This window comes from Hippichthys cyanospilos, chromosome 16, assembly GCF_059441005.1.
Source record: "Hippichthys cyanospilos isolate Australia breed blue-spotted pipefish chromosome 16, RoL_Hcya_1.0, whole genome shotgun sequence".
In the NCBI taxonomy this organism is placed as follows: domain Eukaryota; kingdom Metazoa; phylum Chordata; class Actinopteri; order Syngnathiformes; family Syngnathidae; genus Hippichthys; species Hippichthys cyanospilos.
Window position 1 is genome coordinate 10,018,048 of NC_142384.1, and position 16,677 is coordinate 10,034,724.

Genomic DNA, 16,677 nt, shown 5'->3' on the forward strand with positions numbered 1-16,677 from the left:
TCTGGTTGGTTACTTTCAGTTTATCTAAACCACACTTAATGTGGAATTAGCCCAACATTAACCATGAAGCTGTCACACTTGGGAACTCATGGGACAGGTACTACAAAGTCCATACAAGCAATTCAAAACACAATTTTCCACAATATGTCTTCCTGAAGTAAATCTTAAAGGATTAATACGACCAACTAAAGTATGACGTGATGCAAACTACGAATGCGTAGCTCAAATGCATATTGCTGTTACGATAAGAATGCATGAGGGCTTTGCAGGAACGGAAATTGAACTTACTGAGGCATGTCAAGTAAAGCCACTAGAATTTTTTTTTTTTTTTAAAGGGTGAAAAAAACGTAATTCATCAACATCACATGAAACTTTGGTGGCCCCAGATTGAGATGGGATTGGTTGAAATCCCAATGGCGCCTCTTCATTCTCTGATTATCCGGGATGATGGGATGATGCTGATGATGATGAGAAGAGAACGCACTCTCTCTCTCTCTCTCTCTCTCTCTCTCTCTCTCTCTCTCTCTCTCCATCCTCGCTATTTCCTCTCCTTTATGTCCCAAGCTTCCGCCTGCCGCAATTTACGTCCGCCAGCTTCGCCGCGAGCCCAGCGGATTCCCGTACTTGTCTCATGAAAGGCAAATTAATCTCATTATTTCAGCATGACGCCGACTCACAGCTTGCTGTTTCTCTTTTTGTCTCCTTTTGAAAAGACTCGATGAAAAGAAAGCGCACGGACACTTTAAGCTAATTGTCGACCTAAACGCCTCTCGAGGGTGGTAACCATGTGACGTCAGCTAAAGATTACCGGCTCATTATCATCCAATCGTCAATGAATTTTAACAAATATTTACTAGGTATTGTGCAGACTCAAACTTGGGGTTTAATAAGTTTTAAGTCTAAATATATTTATTTACTGATCTAACCTTACATTTGGTATCAGTTTGGCAGCTGGCGTTAGCAGCTAATGGCTAGCATCATTTTAATCAATGTTTACACATTCATTTTTATATTTGTCTAGTGTTTTGGTATCTATGTGAGATTTAATGAATTCAATCGTCTGTTCTGTATTATTTGTGTTATTAATGTTATCCATATTGATTTTCATATTTTAGAGCAGGGGTTCCCAAATGTTTGAGTCAAGGACCCTTTTAGAAAGCAACTATTCCAAGGACCCCAATTGCAAATATTTGCGGAAAAAAACCCTCAAAATTAAAATGTATTAGAGTCATTAAACTTAAAAAAATCAATGTGCCCTTTTTATTCACAACAGATACAATTTGACATCAATTATATTTGTTACTTTTCAGCTATCCTGAAGTTTAGAAAATCAAAATTGCAAGTTGCAAGCATCCTGGGTCAATTCCACATTCCAATTTCCAATTGAAAATGATCAAGACAAAAACAGCATTTTCAAATAAAATGCCAGTTTAGCTATGCTGGCTTCATCGCCTCATTAGCAAGCAATTGTAGACACATTTGGACAAATTTCAAAATGATTACGTTTTTAAAACAGATGAACACATTTAATGCCAGGGACGTACTATTGCGTTTTTTTTTTGTTTTTTTTTTAAGGGTCCATGCGATCGATATTTAAGCATTAAATCAGGACGTGACTAAATGTCTGGACTGTTAAAAAAAAAAAAAAACCGTTCCCAGCATTGAATGAGTTAAACTGGTTGAATAGATTGCTTTATTGAAGAGTAATGAATACTTTCACAATTTCATATAAAACACAAATGAATCAACCTGTATATTTTTATTAATAAGCCAAATTATTTCACGGACCCTCTAAGAGTCAGGCCACAGACCCCACTTTGAGAACCGCTGACATAGAGAATGTAAATAAAAATATGCAGTTGTTTTCAAAATTCATATTAGGCTTGTTGTAAGGATTAGGCTCTGGGGCATGACATCATTGAGAGAAAAAAAAAAAGTTTCATATGGTTGTGGTATTAAAAGATACCCATGTTCAGTTCCACTATTTTGAATTGCACCTGAGCATCACATCAACTATTATTATGGTACTAGCATCTGTCATTAGGACGCTAGTCATCATTGATGTCAAAAAATTGATCTGCATCCTTGTAAATGCTCATAATCACAAAAGCCGAGCGGCAAAGAAGCTGAAAAACGCGCTGATTACCCGAGAGCAGTCTCATCAAATCAACAAGGCGGCGGCGGCGGAGGGGACGACTTTGACGGCTAATCAAGATGAAACTTACTCACTTGGTGACAACTAAATGGGTTTTCGATCATCTGCTTTTCACCAATGCGCAGAACTTGGTCAAAGCGTAAAACGGATCAGCAGAATGAAAATCACTACTATATTTTCTGTATCTTAAGACATAAATAAAAATGTCATTTCCTCAATAAAAAAACGACAGTTCCCTAGCTCAAGCGTGCCTTGTGTTGGCACTGTGTCCCAAATCCTGCAAAAACAATACTGCGCTAATTCTGTAAGCTCTCGGCTGGCCTGCCTGTCGAATCATTTCATGCTGACGCTGCACAGCGATAAACCAATCAGAGAATATTACATAATACATTTAGGATGTACGCTGGAGCGATAAACCATTCAGAGAAAATTACGTACTTTCCGCTTTATTGCCCAACGTATGTTCAAGCGTGCGACTTTGAAAACGGTGCAACCTATGTATGGGTTAGGTATGAAGCTACAGTAGAGCCCATAATCAAGACCGTGCCTAATAATACGGTGCACCGCATGGCGCGTAAAATACGGTCATCCTAAAATACACTACACCTAAAATTCTTCATGGCATTTTCCTACCACATTACGCGACACAGATGAAAGAGCTTGAAAATTGCCCATCTGTGTAATTTCGGTTAAAAGCGCCATATTCCTCCATTTTTGTTCTCTTAGCTCGACTACTCTCCCTGCAAGGTTGACTTGACGTCATTCCAATTTGCATATTGTGCTTCGCACTCAAAGGAGGCACTCCGCAGAAAAGAGATTCGTACCCACAGGAGGCAATTTACTCGAGAGGTTTGTGCGCAGACGTGAAGTCGTGTGGTGTGAAGTTTTGCAGATGAAGAAGTGAGAGTGGTATTGAAAAGCACTTGCAAGTTTTAGGCCTTGTCTACACGTAACCACCGTATTCTCCTCCCCTTTATGTGCAAAAAAGCCTCCATCCAGAATGGATGATTGAAAAAAAAGAGGAAAAAAAACGTTGCTACACAAATCTTACAATCTCACAATTCTAATTAATTCTATCTAATCAGAAAGAACTTGCATTTTTCACTCTTTCAGTGCCAAGCGTTATTGGAAAAGGAAACCTCTACAGTAGATGGCCAGTATATTTATCATTGTCACTTACCTTTCAAGGCCAACAGTGTATTGTGTGCTATATCTATGTAAATATGGGTGCTGCCACATGAAAGATTGACTTCCATTCTTCAGTTTGAATTGATGTAGGTAATAGCTGTGATGTGAGTGGGGAAACACTGCCATCCAGTGGTCACAGTTATCACTACAGTGCTCAATTGGCTTATATTAGGTAAGCATTAGTCAAGGGTGTCAGCTCTTTTCCACAAAAAATGTATTTGACCAGAATTTTATTAATTATTACTATCATTAGTATTTTAAAAGATGAGAATTCTCGTACATGGCACTGAATGAGTTAATGTCACCGATGTCGGCGTCTTTGGCGGGAAATAGAGTGGAGTGATGACATATATCTCTGGTTAATGCTTGGTACACACAAACAAGTTTTAGAGATTTTCAGTTTTTACACCAGCAAAAAAAAACAGCACGTATAGACGTTGACATTTACGGCACATTTGCAAGAACCCTACTACGTGTAGACTATGCCTTAAGTTTGCAGTCTCAAGAAAATAATTGCAACCCACATAATTCAGGGTTGCAAGGAAAATATTCAAACCCACACATTTTTGATTCAAAGTCACGAGAAAAACATGTATACTCACGCAATTTAGACCAGTACCCACAAGCTAGGACTTTTTCGGAAACGAATAGTTAATCACGCAAAAGTCTATTTGACAATGATGTTACCCCAAGTTTTCAGGTTTACTGAGACACCCAAAAGGCGCTTGTTGTTCGTAACACGTATCAAACATCAAAAGGCTTCTCTGTGCCTACTAAATACACTTTCATGATGACAGCGATTACGGTTACTACGACATGGAAGAGAGGTACCATGCAGGTGAAGTCAACACAGCATGCACACAACCTCCGAGAAGGTCTTACCTGCTGCAGGGTCTTCACAAAGTCCTCCCTCTTGCCACCTTTGAACTTATCGGTGCTATTTTGCTGCTGCAGCTGCTTCAGTTTGGAAGCCGGGGCGGGCGGGACTTTGCACAAAGCGCTGTTCCCTCCCTGGAAAAGACAGAAGGGAGGAAAGTTTACCAGAAAATCTTGCATAAGAAAACATATGAAAGAGAGTCTGTACTTTGTACTCTCGCGTAAATAAAGGTGTGGAATCAGTCGTTCTACTATTATCGGAATCAATCTTCACAAGTTTCTTTCTTTAATTCTACTTAAATGCAAAGCGGCAGTGCTTTTGCCACCTCTGCAAAGAGAAGAAGGAGGCGCAGTAAAAAAAAGTGGGCCGCGTGTCTGACTTAATGCGAGATGAACTTCACAAGCTGTCGCGCCGCATCGCTTTCGCCTTCCAACACAATAAGTTGTAAGCGTTTGGCGAGCGACGGTGTAGCGAGTGATGCAACGACAAGCGCGGCCATGACGAAACAACGCGAGAGGACTTTGAAATCCTCCGCCGAACCCGCGGGAAAGAAGATCCCCATTCGTGTATGTGACAGTGGAATATGACAGTTGGCTAGCGAGTGGGAAGCTGCGCTAACGCAGCGACTGGAAATGTGTCACATGTCGACATAAATGGCAGTGAGGCCATGTTGAAGTTGCTCATTTTTCAATGGGCACTAATGAGATCCAAAACAAGAGCTGTCTTGAAACGGCATAGACGTGTTAATGAATAAATTAACTCACAGAAACACTATCAAGTTTTGGGTGTTGTATCTAATTGTAGGATTGCGTAAATGTGCCAGAATAAAATTCAATATGTTGCAGGCAGTGGTGGATTTTGACATGCGTAATATGTGCAGCCCTACAGGGCAGCAGCAACTGTTATTTAAAGGTATGGAAGCCCATTTCAGTCCAAACGTCACTTTTGTGAAAATGATTGTACACTTTCCAAAAATTAGGCATGTCTGATATCACTTTTTTTTCAGGCAGATACTAGTGCGAGAATGAAACCTAGAGTAGTCACCGATCCAAAAGCAAGCACCGATACCACTAATAAAAATGCATCTAAAAAACAATGCGGATCTTTGTATAGAAAGGCCTATCTATTCCAATGTAGCATATTTTTTTGAATCTCATCAAATTGATGACAATTATCTATGCTTCTGGGATTTATAATTCCTATCCCCACCTAAAATACACTGCAAAGATCTTTGTCCAAAGTATTTTGAAATTGATATTAATTCCATTAAAATGCAGTTTAGAAAAAATGTTTGAAATATTCTCAATACATATGATTGGTATTTTAAATTAAAATAATGTCAAAATAATCGATTAACCTACAACTAATCAATTATATTAATTGACAACTGCTATATTTTATTAATTGTGTAATCTGTCAGAGCCAGTGTTGAGCTTAAAATTATTAAAATCCTCAAATTTCAGCCTTTTAACAGTAATTATTGATTTCTGTTGTGTTTTGTGCAGTTTGTTTGATCAAAATATTTGATTCTAAACAGTACAAAATAAACAACAATAATTGTAATTAACAACAATTACAAGTAATTATTCTAAAAGGCAGATTTTTTTGTGTCATACACTTTAATGCAAAATACAATTTTGTCCAATTATTTGATGGAATAATCTATAATCGATAAGACAAATCTTTAATAGAGACATCCATATATACAGTGAACCTCCTCATATTGCAAGCTTGTGTTTGGAAATTTCCTCCATGTTTCTACAAAAAAAAAAATTCCCAAATTTTAAGACAAGAATTTTTATCTGAAGCTCACCTATTCACTAGCTCTATCTTGTGGCAAATCGGCCTAAAAGCAGTGTTTTGACGTAAATATTGTTTTTTTCTGCCAAAATGTCTGTATTGCTGAGAGCAATTTTTGGAGAGTTTCGTACGAAGTTATCAATTACTGACAAAATTTCTCTATTTACAGCATTGCTCAGTCCCACAGCAATTATAGGGGCCACGCTATATTCATTATTTTGGAGAAATTCTGGGGCAGAAATAGGCTTCCATGAAAAAAAAAAAAACATCAATTTAGTATCACAATAAAACGGTATCATTTCCACAGCACAACAAAGATGAGAAGTGTTTTGTTATAAAAGCAAAGAAAGGACAATAAAAAATCCAAAGTGTTTCTTTTTTATTGTCAGTTGAAAGCATGACGGGTGAGAGAGTACAGACAGACAGCCAACAGCCAATCACAGCGCAAGACAAGTCTGGTGTCTGTCCCGCCCCTTTCCTTTTCTCAGCCAATGGGGGAGCAGACATCAGAGGCGTGAAAAGTTCCCCGCAGACCCTCGGAGAGGAAATGAGGAAAAGAATGTGTCGGGCGGGGAGGCGTGAGGCATGAACCTGTCTGGCCGTGGGCGGCTTGGGCGGGACTGGCGGCTTGGCGCCCGTTTTGCCGCCGGCGTCCTGCGCGCGGTAACCTCCGCCGATCTCCTGCAAGGTGCTCTCCAACTCCCGAATGGTCTCCTCCAAGCTGTCCAGCCTCTTGTACGTGCTCTGGCGGACGTTTTCTTCCGGCTTGCACTCTACGGATGCCAGGTTTGATGTGGAAAGATCCGAAGAAAGATCTGGACTTGCGGGGTCGGCGCTAGCTTGGAGTTTTAGGACAACGTCTCCCGTTTGTATTCCTCTCCTCAGAGCCGTCGCCAGCGCGCTCGGCCGGTTGGAGTAAGACGGCGTTTTTTTTCTGGGTTTGGGCTGCGGCGTCTCCAGAATCGAAAGCAGGAGCTTGTAAGCCTCCTTGAGCGTGGCCTCCTCCTTGAAGAGCAGCAGCAGAGGGCGCTCGCTCAAGTGCGCCTCGGAAAGCGATGAAGCGGCGCGCGCCGACACGGTGCGCGTTTGCAAAATGACTCCCATGGCGCCGCTCAGCTCCTGGGCCTCCGAGGGCGAGAGCGCCCGCATCTCCAGTTCCGTCAGGAGCAAAGTCACCTCCTGTTTGACGTCCTGAGACTCTAGCTCACGCGTGGGAGGCGACGAGCCGGGGGTCACGGAACAACGGGGCGCATCTCGGACGGGACGCTCGCTCAACGTGATGCGAGGAACGCTACGCAAAAGTTTGCCCTATAAACCAGGAAAGCACTTCAATTTATTTGGGATTGAAACACAATGACGGCATCGGGAATCTAACAAATGCGCGAACATTTAAATATCGCTAACACAAACACACGAGGATTAATGTTATTATACATTATTATTGTTATTATTATTCATAGCATTTTTGCTACCACTGAATATTTGTGTTTTATTGTATTTACTGGTATATAAATCCCATTTATATGCAATGGTACCTCGACTTAGGAACGTCTATAAAAAATTACGAAAAACCTCTGCGGAAAAATATTGTCTCCAGTTACAAAAGAAAATTCAGGATACAAAATGCCTCTGGAAAAATATTGTCTCCAGTTACAAAATAAAATTCAGGATACAAAATGCCTCTTTGGAAAAATATTGTCTCTAGTTACAAAAGAAAATTCAGGATACAAAATGCCTCTTTGGAAAAATATTGTCTCTAGTTACCCGAAGACAATTCAGGATATGAAAGGAGAACTCACAACAAAGGACAATTTAGTATGTCCAATACACCTACAATGCATGTTTTTGGAGTGTGGGACAAAAGCGGAATGTCCAGAGAAAACCCACGCAGGCCCGGGGAGAATATGCAAACTCCACACAGGAAGGCTGGAGCAAGGTGGATTTGAACTCAGATCCCTTTCACTGTTCCACCGAGCCGCCCAGCGCTGAACACTTCCTCTTGGATCACTCGTTAGCTAGTTAATGTTGCTAACACATCATTAGCATGTTAGCAAAACATACAGAAAGTACTTGGCATGACCTTAAACTAAACTTGAGTAAACTGCTCAAAATGATTCCAAAATAAATATCATTGCTCCTGTGGATTTGTAAATGACGCCAAGATCACTAAAAATGTAAAAAAATAAATAAAAACGACCTAAAAAAAAAAGTTGTGCGCATGCATCACCAGTACCACAGCGCCATCTCAAGGCAAACAAATGAACTGTATTCATATTATCAAGTGCTACAATCAATATGATCAATTTAAAGGGTTTAGGAGTGATTTGGGGGGGCTTTGAAAGGATTACTGTACATGTAAAAAGCACCACTACGAGATTCACATTATGAAATGACATCTGGAACGAATTAATTTAGAAGCCGGTGTATAATTTATTTGTAATTTCTAAATCTGTGTATAGTTGAAAAGCAGCAGGCAAACAAAAATTGATCAGATGATAAATGGTATTTTTTTTTCCTGTCAAAAATCTGCATAGACCTCAAAAACCTCAAACATGTTTTTTTTTAAAAATTGAAATAAAAATTCAAGCAGGCCATTTAAAAATTCAGCAGTTGGTCCATCTGTGTGGTGCACGTTGACGTGAAAGAACTCAGTCATCTGATTTTACAGAATGTGCGGAGCAGGCGCGCAGACGGACTCAAGCAGCTCGAACATCTGTCCAAGAACACGAGGAGCTCGCTGTCTTCCAATTAGTGAAACGCTTACCTCCGACTGGGTAGAACTTTTCTCCTGCTCCGCGTCCGCCTTGTCTCCGGACAACGTAGGAGGCGTGGACGCCGGACGAGGGTTTTCCGACACCGTCCTCCTCAGTTTCACGTGAGGCTTCTGGCTCTCGGCCTCCTCGGAATCGGACTTCTGAAATTCAGAAAGCATTTTCATGCACTTACACGGTGATTTGGAAAAATCATTTCTTTTAAACAAACAAAAACAATTCATCTGTATTACAGTCAAACTTTTTTTTTCCAATAAGGGGGTAGGTACCCTTGTGAATTTTTTTTCAGCCAAGTACCTCATTACCAAGTGCAAAGCATTATTGGATAGAAAAAAAAAAAAAAGGCTGATTACCATCCGTGACTGGTTTAATAAACTTCAGAATGGCATATGGATTGATATCTCTACCTTTATTTTATTCAGCAACTTCAGAAAAAAAGTTTGTGTGAAATCATCTGTTTCATTTCTGGCTTATCTCCCAGAAAATTGCGTTACTAAAGACAATGTACATTTGTATAAAACCGTACAATAAGAGGCATAGAATGTTTTGCAAAGGAGTCACAGACTACAATACAATTTAGTTGCTTCATGTTCCAGTTAATTTGCTCTTAGTTAGAAAAAAGTGCACTGTTTCTGTTAAAAAAAACAAAAACAAACCCAACTCAATTTAAACAAGTAGTTCCTAATAAGTGCAAGGCATTTTTAGACCAAAAAAAAAAAAATCTCCCTAAAACAGATTAATTTACTAAGCTTTGGAACTACATTTATTATCGTATCTGAAGGGGTATTTTATCCAGCAGCTAGAGAAGACAGATCATGTATTATTATCCGTTCCTTTTCCGCCAGAAAATTATCACCAATGCGCATCCATATACAACTTAAGAAAAATGGAATACAAAGTTTAGCAAATGAGTCAAAACAACACAATTTAGCTTCAAGTTGCTTCATCTTCCAAATAATTTGCTCTTAATTTGAAAAGAAAAATGTACTGTTCTTGTCACGATATTAAAAAGCATTCTGTTAGATTTGCTGATATCTGCAGAAAACGCGTTAAAGTCTCACGCCCCCCCCCGGGGGTACTCGTATAAAGAATTTAGGTTTCTTAGACAAAAATGTTTTGATCTCATTGGCTAGGCTCATGCTGAAATGAATGTCAATCACCTACAAACTGATCTGAAAGACAGACTTCACAAAATACAACCAAACAAGTTTAGAGTAAACATAAGTCACTGTCAATTTGTTTCATGAATATATAAATATATACAGTAATATGTAAATTTAAAAAAATTACAATATGTAAATACTGTACTGGAAGTGGAATGGATTTCTTGAGCACATCAAAGTTTGCAATGGACATGTTTTTGGGGAGATTTGGCTTTACGTGGCTCACCTTGACACTTTTCCCGGGAATGAGGGGCTCCCCGCTGCGGGTAATCAAACCCGGAGAAGACGGGAAGCTGCGTCTGGGTGGGGGTGGAGGAGGAGACTTGGAGGGTTTCTCTGTGCGGTAGCGAGGCACCGTCAGCTCATCTGTGGGGAGATAGAAAAAAACAAAACAAAACAATCATATACCGTAACGTGACCGACCTTGACCACAACTATCTGACTGTTAAAAACTATGAATTTGTTCTAGTCCATTCCAGAGCCGCACCAAAATGAAAATACTTCTTCCTTCAAATAACCTCAACTTATGTGAAAATTATTTCTCGGATCACAAATCCCTCTTTTTCAATTCAAAATAAGCAAGTCAGATTGTCGATGGATAATTGTTGTTATAATGTATTCCTTCTTTTTCGTATTTGCTGTCAGTCTGGATACTGTGTGGCACCATGCTGCCTCTTACTGGTCAGTCTTGTTACTACATTAAGGCGTCCAGCTGATTTAATCAGACGATTTTGGCCCTTTTGGCCCAGCCCAAATGGGTGATGTTTAGAATATTTTTTCACTCATTTTTTATATTGGGTGCTATGTTTATGTAAACATGGGTGCTTTCATATGAAAGATCTCCATTCCTTATTTAGAATTACAAGTATGTATTATATGTGTTGTATGTATGGCAACACTGCCATCCAATGGTCAAAGTTATCACTACGGTGCTCAATTGGCTTAGTATTAGATAAGCACTAGTCAAGGGTCTCAGCTACCCTTCATTAAAAAAAAACATATGACGAGAATGTTGTTAATTACTATTTATCTTACGACTTTCAAAGAGTAAAAATCAGCATCATCCTAAAAATAAAAAATCCATACTGGTGGGGCCCTACTTGCTACATCAGATGTCTGATTTGAGAAATGAGCTTAATAGATATGATAATGTATGTATTTTGCTGTTAACTATCACATTTGAGAAATAAGTTCAGATGTTAAAAATCAGTACGCGTGTACCCCACTTATCTTTCCCGCGGCGGTAGGTCATGTACCTGAAACTTCAAAGCGTGCGTTTAACATGATTCAATGATTCAACAAGAAATTGGTTAACACGTAGTTTCATCTGAAATGCAAGGTTTTTCTCTCTCTTTGATCTTAAGAAGCCGACGATATTTCTGTTCCACTGCTCACCGGAACCCAGCCTGGAACCGCTTTCCTTCTTCTGCAGGGCCTTGTTGTTGACGGTGCGATGCTCTGGGGTGGCCGCCCCGCTCTGAGGCGTCTGGGGCGCCGGCGAGGACGTGGCGTTGGCGGAGGGCTTGATCTGCTTGGCGGCAAAGTCCAGGTCGGGTATGGCCTTCATAAGCTCGGCCTGGGTCTCCTCGAGCAGCCGGTTGATGTCCTGAGCGCTGTACTGGGTCAGGCTGGCTCGCTTTTCCTCCCAGTCCCGCTCGGCCGCCTGGGAAGACGACAGATGTCGCTGATGCCGCCTCAAATTGAAAAGAGAGGAGGGAGAAGAATCAAAAGGATTCCTACCAGGCGAACCTCGACGGACAAGGCCTTATCAGCGGCGCTGCGGCGTTCCAGCTCCTCCAGGGCTTTGCCCTTGTGAGGGACGGGAGGGTGATTGTCCTTGTGCTGGCCAACCGGGTTCCCGTGGTGGCGGCGGGTCAGGCTGGTGTGCGGGCTCCAGTTGGACAGGCTGTTTCCTCCCCCGAGGTCGTTGATGGCGAGCGGCGGGCTGGTGGGGAGCTCGAAATCGGGGAACTTCCTCAGCTCCTCGTTGTGCTTGGACGACGTGAAGTCCTCGTGTTTCTTCCACACGCCCTCGTTAGCTTGCCTTGGAGGGCGAGTCAGACACATTTAATATAATTATGACCACCAGGTGTCTCTACTTATTTCCCAATAGAAGAAAAGGTAGCATATGTATCGTGTGAGACATTAAGTCATCGAAGTTCAACACCGTAATTATTATTATTAACCGCCCACTCATTTTCTTAAGGATTTTGAATGTCGCAGTGAGCAAGATTTTTTTTTTTTTTTTTTTTTCCTGTTACCTACTTGCGCATGGCATTGAGGGTGTCCGTGATGGTCTTGCAGCGTTTGAGCAAGGCGTCCAGCCTGTGCGGTTCTTCTTTCAGGAACTTGACGGCCTCCACTTCCACCCGCAGCACTACCCGCATCTTGCTCTGAAGGCTGGGGAACTGATCTGCGGCGCGGATAAAAACATCGCATGACTTCCGTCTTTGGCGGGGAAGTTGAGGAGAGTTTGGAGATTCGACGTTTGACAGACGGCGGGTGGGAGATTTTCAAGGCGAGCCGCGCTTAATTAGTCATCAAAACGTCTGACTCACTCTTGAGCTCGGTGAGCGTCTCGCCCAACTTTCGGAGGACGGCCGTCTTCTCCTCCAGCTCCTGCACGCTCACCAGCTTGTGGTTGACGGACGACTCCTTCTGGATGTCCTCCACCGACTTTTCCAGGTCACTGAGGGGGAGGAAAGGAGCCGGAGGATGAACGCCCATCGGTCGCTCCGCCGCTCTTTTCAATTAACTCGCTCCATCAGCTGGCAGTTTCTGCAGAGGTTTGGCGGCCAGCTGAACCGGAGAGCGGTGTGGGCGGTAATTAATAAGTTTGGAAAAGTACTTCGGTGGCTTGCAGGGAACACGGGGGCAAACGCAAAACCGAATTAATGTTTACGCTACGATTCAAAAATGTTAAACATTGTTTCTGAATACTGTACTTTGTGATTGCAAATGTGCAGTTTAACTGTTGCTTTCTTTGGGCATTAAATGTGGAACTTTTACATGACATGAGCTTCAGCACAAACTACATAAATTAAAGGGACAACGTGTAAGATTTAGATCGTTTTTCATCAAAAAGGAATAAATTAAATGATTATGAATTTCAAAAAGGTGCAAATAAATGTTAGACACATACTAGTATATAGTATGTATAGTATATAATAATAGACACATACTGGATTGCAAGATTGGAAAGGATGTAACATTCCATAATTCTTTAGCACAAACTACTAGCTAAAAAACTACTACAATCGTTTTAAATTCAGCATTAAAGAGATTAGTGCCACCATCTAGTGGTTGACAGTTGAATTACACCCAGTATGAACATGGTGTTTATTTTTATTTTTCCCAATGAATTCATATATAAGTACAGCCGAAGCACATTTGTTCCCAGTGATCCCATCTGCAATGTTCATTGTACATTTTTTCGAGCCATATGCTGACAATCATTTTATTCAAAGATGCATAGATGATTGCGTATTATAATCCTCCTTCTGGCCTCGGGCTAAATTTGAGTACGGTTACCTCAGAGGAGCGCGCCACGCATATCTGATGTGGAGATCTCAAGGTGGCTCTCAACTCCGTTTGTGTAAGAGCTTCAATTAGTCGCTAACACCTCACATCTTAATAAGAATCTGGGAGCGCTAAGTCGGGCTTAATTACGATTCCGGCTTTACCCGAGCGCCACGCCGCCGCCGCGTGACTCACTCGCTTGAATTTGCCATTTGTTTCCAAACTACAAAAAGTAGCCTTTTCTTCTTGTTTCCACAATTATTTGTGTGTGTTTCTGTGTTGGTACTGACTGAAGCTGTTGGATGATGAGCTCCTCTTCATTCAGGTACTTGAGTCTCTCTTCCTCCACTAGGAGGCGCTGCCTCTGTAAGGGGTCCTCCTGCTTGCGGAGGGCGTCGGCCACTCGCACATTCAGCTCAGCCTCGGTGCGTTTCAGCAATGTGCGCATGGAGTCCTGGTTCTCCAACTGTAAGAAGACACAATAATTAAATATTTTGGTCTATGAATCAGTGGTTCCCAACCTTTTTTGCAATGATGCACCACCTGGGAAATATTTTTTCAGCCAAACCAGTGCAAAATAAAGGCCCAGAATGCTTTGCAAAAGAGTTAATGTAGCACGGTTTAAGTTGCTTCATGTTTCAATTCATTTGTTCTTAATTTGAAAAGAAATTAGATTCGCTAATACCTGCAGAAACCCTGTTAAAGTCTCACAAAGCCCCTGAAAAAGAAGGTACTCACAAACCCATTCAAGAAACGTAGCTATAAATCTGTGAGAAAGATTTAGAAAAAAATGTAGATTTCGTTTATGCAAATATACAATGCATATGGATACATTGAGCCTTTTGTAGTATTTTTTCATCAAAGGCATTTCATATCAAGGGAAAAGCATTGAAAGAAGACACTAGGGAGCTGAAATTTCACCAGATGGTGACAACATGTCAAAGTTCAACATGGAATGACCACTTAGTTAACTTAGTTCACTACTTTTCTTCATGGCATTCACACGAGCACTTTTTTTTGCGCTCATGCTAAGGACGCCCGGAGGAAAAAAAAGCACTGGGTGTGGCAGATTCAAAGAGGGGGAAACTCCTCCTCGGCATTATGAATGGAAAATTGTACCGAGCCGGCGTGTGTAATACAACTCTGAGATGAAAGCACCTGCTAAGGGAGGACGATGCATTATGGATGAGCCTCATGTTCCAGGAAGTAAAACAACACTGCTTGCATTGCAGATGACCCCATGTGGTCCCTGCTACAAAGCTACCTCGGGGATGCCCACAAACACATGATGGCATTAACATATTTGATAAAATATTCAATAATATTTACGCTATTCTTATTTACATACGCGCACCGTGGAGAACAATTCTCATCTCGCATCCCGCCGCGGTTGAATAAATCATGAGCCACATGTCAAGAGTGAGCTGCGGCCCTTCAGTGTGGGTGACAAGTAAGGTGGAGAAATGCCCTTCGTGGTTTTTCCGTTACATGCAGTCAACGTCATGTAAATGAATGGAGCGGGGGGGGGGAAAAATCACAAGAAAATAAATTAATAAATAAAATCGGAATTGTCTATCGATCAAATATTATCATATAAACCAGGGATGTCAAAACTCAGTTCTCAAGGGCCGCTACCCTGCATGTTTTTGAAGGTTCCGTCCTCTGACACACCTCTTTTTACTTCTGTTTGTTTCATAATTTGAAAATATCAATGGCACCAGGTGGTGCAGAGACGCTCGATTCGTTAAATTGTTGCCAAGAAATTTTTTTTTCCAAATCACGTTAATGATTGATGTGATTTAGAAGGAAAAAATCAGCATAATGTTTTATACCTTTTTCTTTAGGTTGAAGTGTTGACGTGAAGGAAATTGGTGCGCCTGTGTTAATGTTCCAGATCAAATATATATTTATTATTATTTATTGATTTTTTTTTCCAGCATCAAACGGTTCTGTTGGTTCTGTTGATTGAAATGAGTTTTTCCAGGCACTTGGATGCATTTTAAGCAATTTTTTACAGTTTCAGACTAACCTGCGAAGTGTATAAACACTATAAAAAGTAAAGCTAAAATTTGTTGGAAGTTAATTTATGTTGCATTTTTCTTTTGTTAATATGAAATAGGATACAATTTTAGGTACTTATATATTTTTCATATATTGTATCTCATTTATGGTCACTGCAGTACAGGCACATGAAATGGGCCTTTGCAAAAACATAATAGAAGACCTGAATTAAAGCAGCATTTGACAAAATAATACATTACAACTGAGAAACCTAACATCTTTGTATAGCAGGGAGGAGCTAACTTTAGGTTGCTCATATAAGTTGAGGAGAGTCTTGCATGCGGTTATCTATTTTGTAAGGCAAATCATTTATCAGGTATTTATTTTTCAGGATAATGTTGTAAGATGAGTTTGAAAAGCTATTAAATTATAATTTGTTACATACTGCATAAATGGGTGACACTATTAACTCATTCACTCCCAAAAACGTTTTCATGTGTTTTTTTTTTCCTTGAGAAGTCCAGAAATTCAATACCAGGTATCTATTTATATTTATATTTTTTCTGTGTTTGGCTCAAAAAGGGTCTAAAATAGACTGTTAGGTAATGAAAAAAAAAAGAAAAAAAATTGGCGCCCCTTTACATACTTTGCAATGGAGTTCGATACCCACGGAGTAGACCGGGCACAGAACCGTAGGAATGTACGGCATCATCCTGAGAGTCATCTCCTGAACAATTAACCGTACCTGCGTCTTGCGTAGCTGCCCGAGCTGCTTGCGCAGGTCGTTGGCGTTCTGCTGCAAGCCGTGCAGGTGCAGCTGCATCTGCAGACGACTGACGTTGTTCAACGGCGTCGAGTTGGACGGCGGCGGAGGCATCAGTGCCAGCGGGGCCGACGGCGTGTGAGCTGCCAATCAGAGCGGGGCAAGGGACGGGGAGGGGGATGTAGGGTTCACGGTGAGTTCAGGGCAGGCGTAAAGATGATTATTTCAGCAGCGGGCGGCCCGTGGGGCACGCTGCAGGATATACTGTACGCACGCAACATGTAAACACATATACACGCGTGCACAGTGTGCACAGCGTGGGAATGAGCATCCCTGCAAACCCCTAATGGCCCACTGGAGATATGTGAGCTCATGCTATTAGTAAACCCATTCGGAGGTGCAATTAGTTGGCCCAGTAGTGACACACAGGGGGGATAACC

At 41.2% G+C, this 16,677-nt stretch overlaps 1 protein-coding gene across 8 annotated transcripts in view; it reads right to left on the bottom strand.

The window, feature by feature from the left end:
• Window positions 1-16,677, bottom strand: part of srcin1a (SRC kinase signaling inhibitor 1a) — a 99,357-nt gene that overhangs the window by 7,575 nt on the left and 75,105 nt on the right. For 7 of the 8 annotated variants that reach the window (XM_088437106.1, XM_088437105.1, XM_088437103.1 and 4 more), the window contains 10 exons: window positions 16,220-16,380; window positions 13,764-13,939; window positions 12,513-12,643; window positions 12,220-12,367; window positions 11,695-11,998; window positions 11,350-11,617; window positions 10,181-10,320; window positions 8,785-8,934; window positions 6,612-7,328; window positions 4,226-4,354 (listed from right to left, as the gene is read on the bottom strand). In XM_088437106.1, the coding sequence (XP_088293232.1) occupies window positions 4,226-4,354; window positions 6,612-7,328; window positions 8,785-8,934; window positions 10,181-10,320; window positions 11,350-11,617; window positions 11,695-11,998; window positions 12,220-12,367; window positions 12,513-12,643; window positions 13,764-13,939; window positions 16,220-16,380 (2,324 nt within the window). The remainder of the gene's footprint in view (window positions 1-4,225; window positions 4,355-6,611; window positions 7,329-8,784; window positions 8,935-10,180; window positions 10,321-11,349; window positions 11,618-11,694; window positions 11,999-12,219; window positions 12,368-12,512; window positions 12,644-13,763; window positions 13,940-16,219; window positions 16,381-16,677) is intronic. The other variant, XM_088437110.1, reaches the window with a different exon arrangement.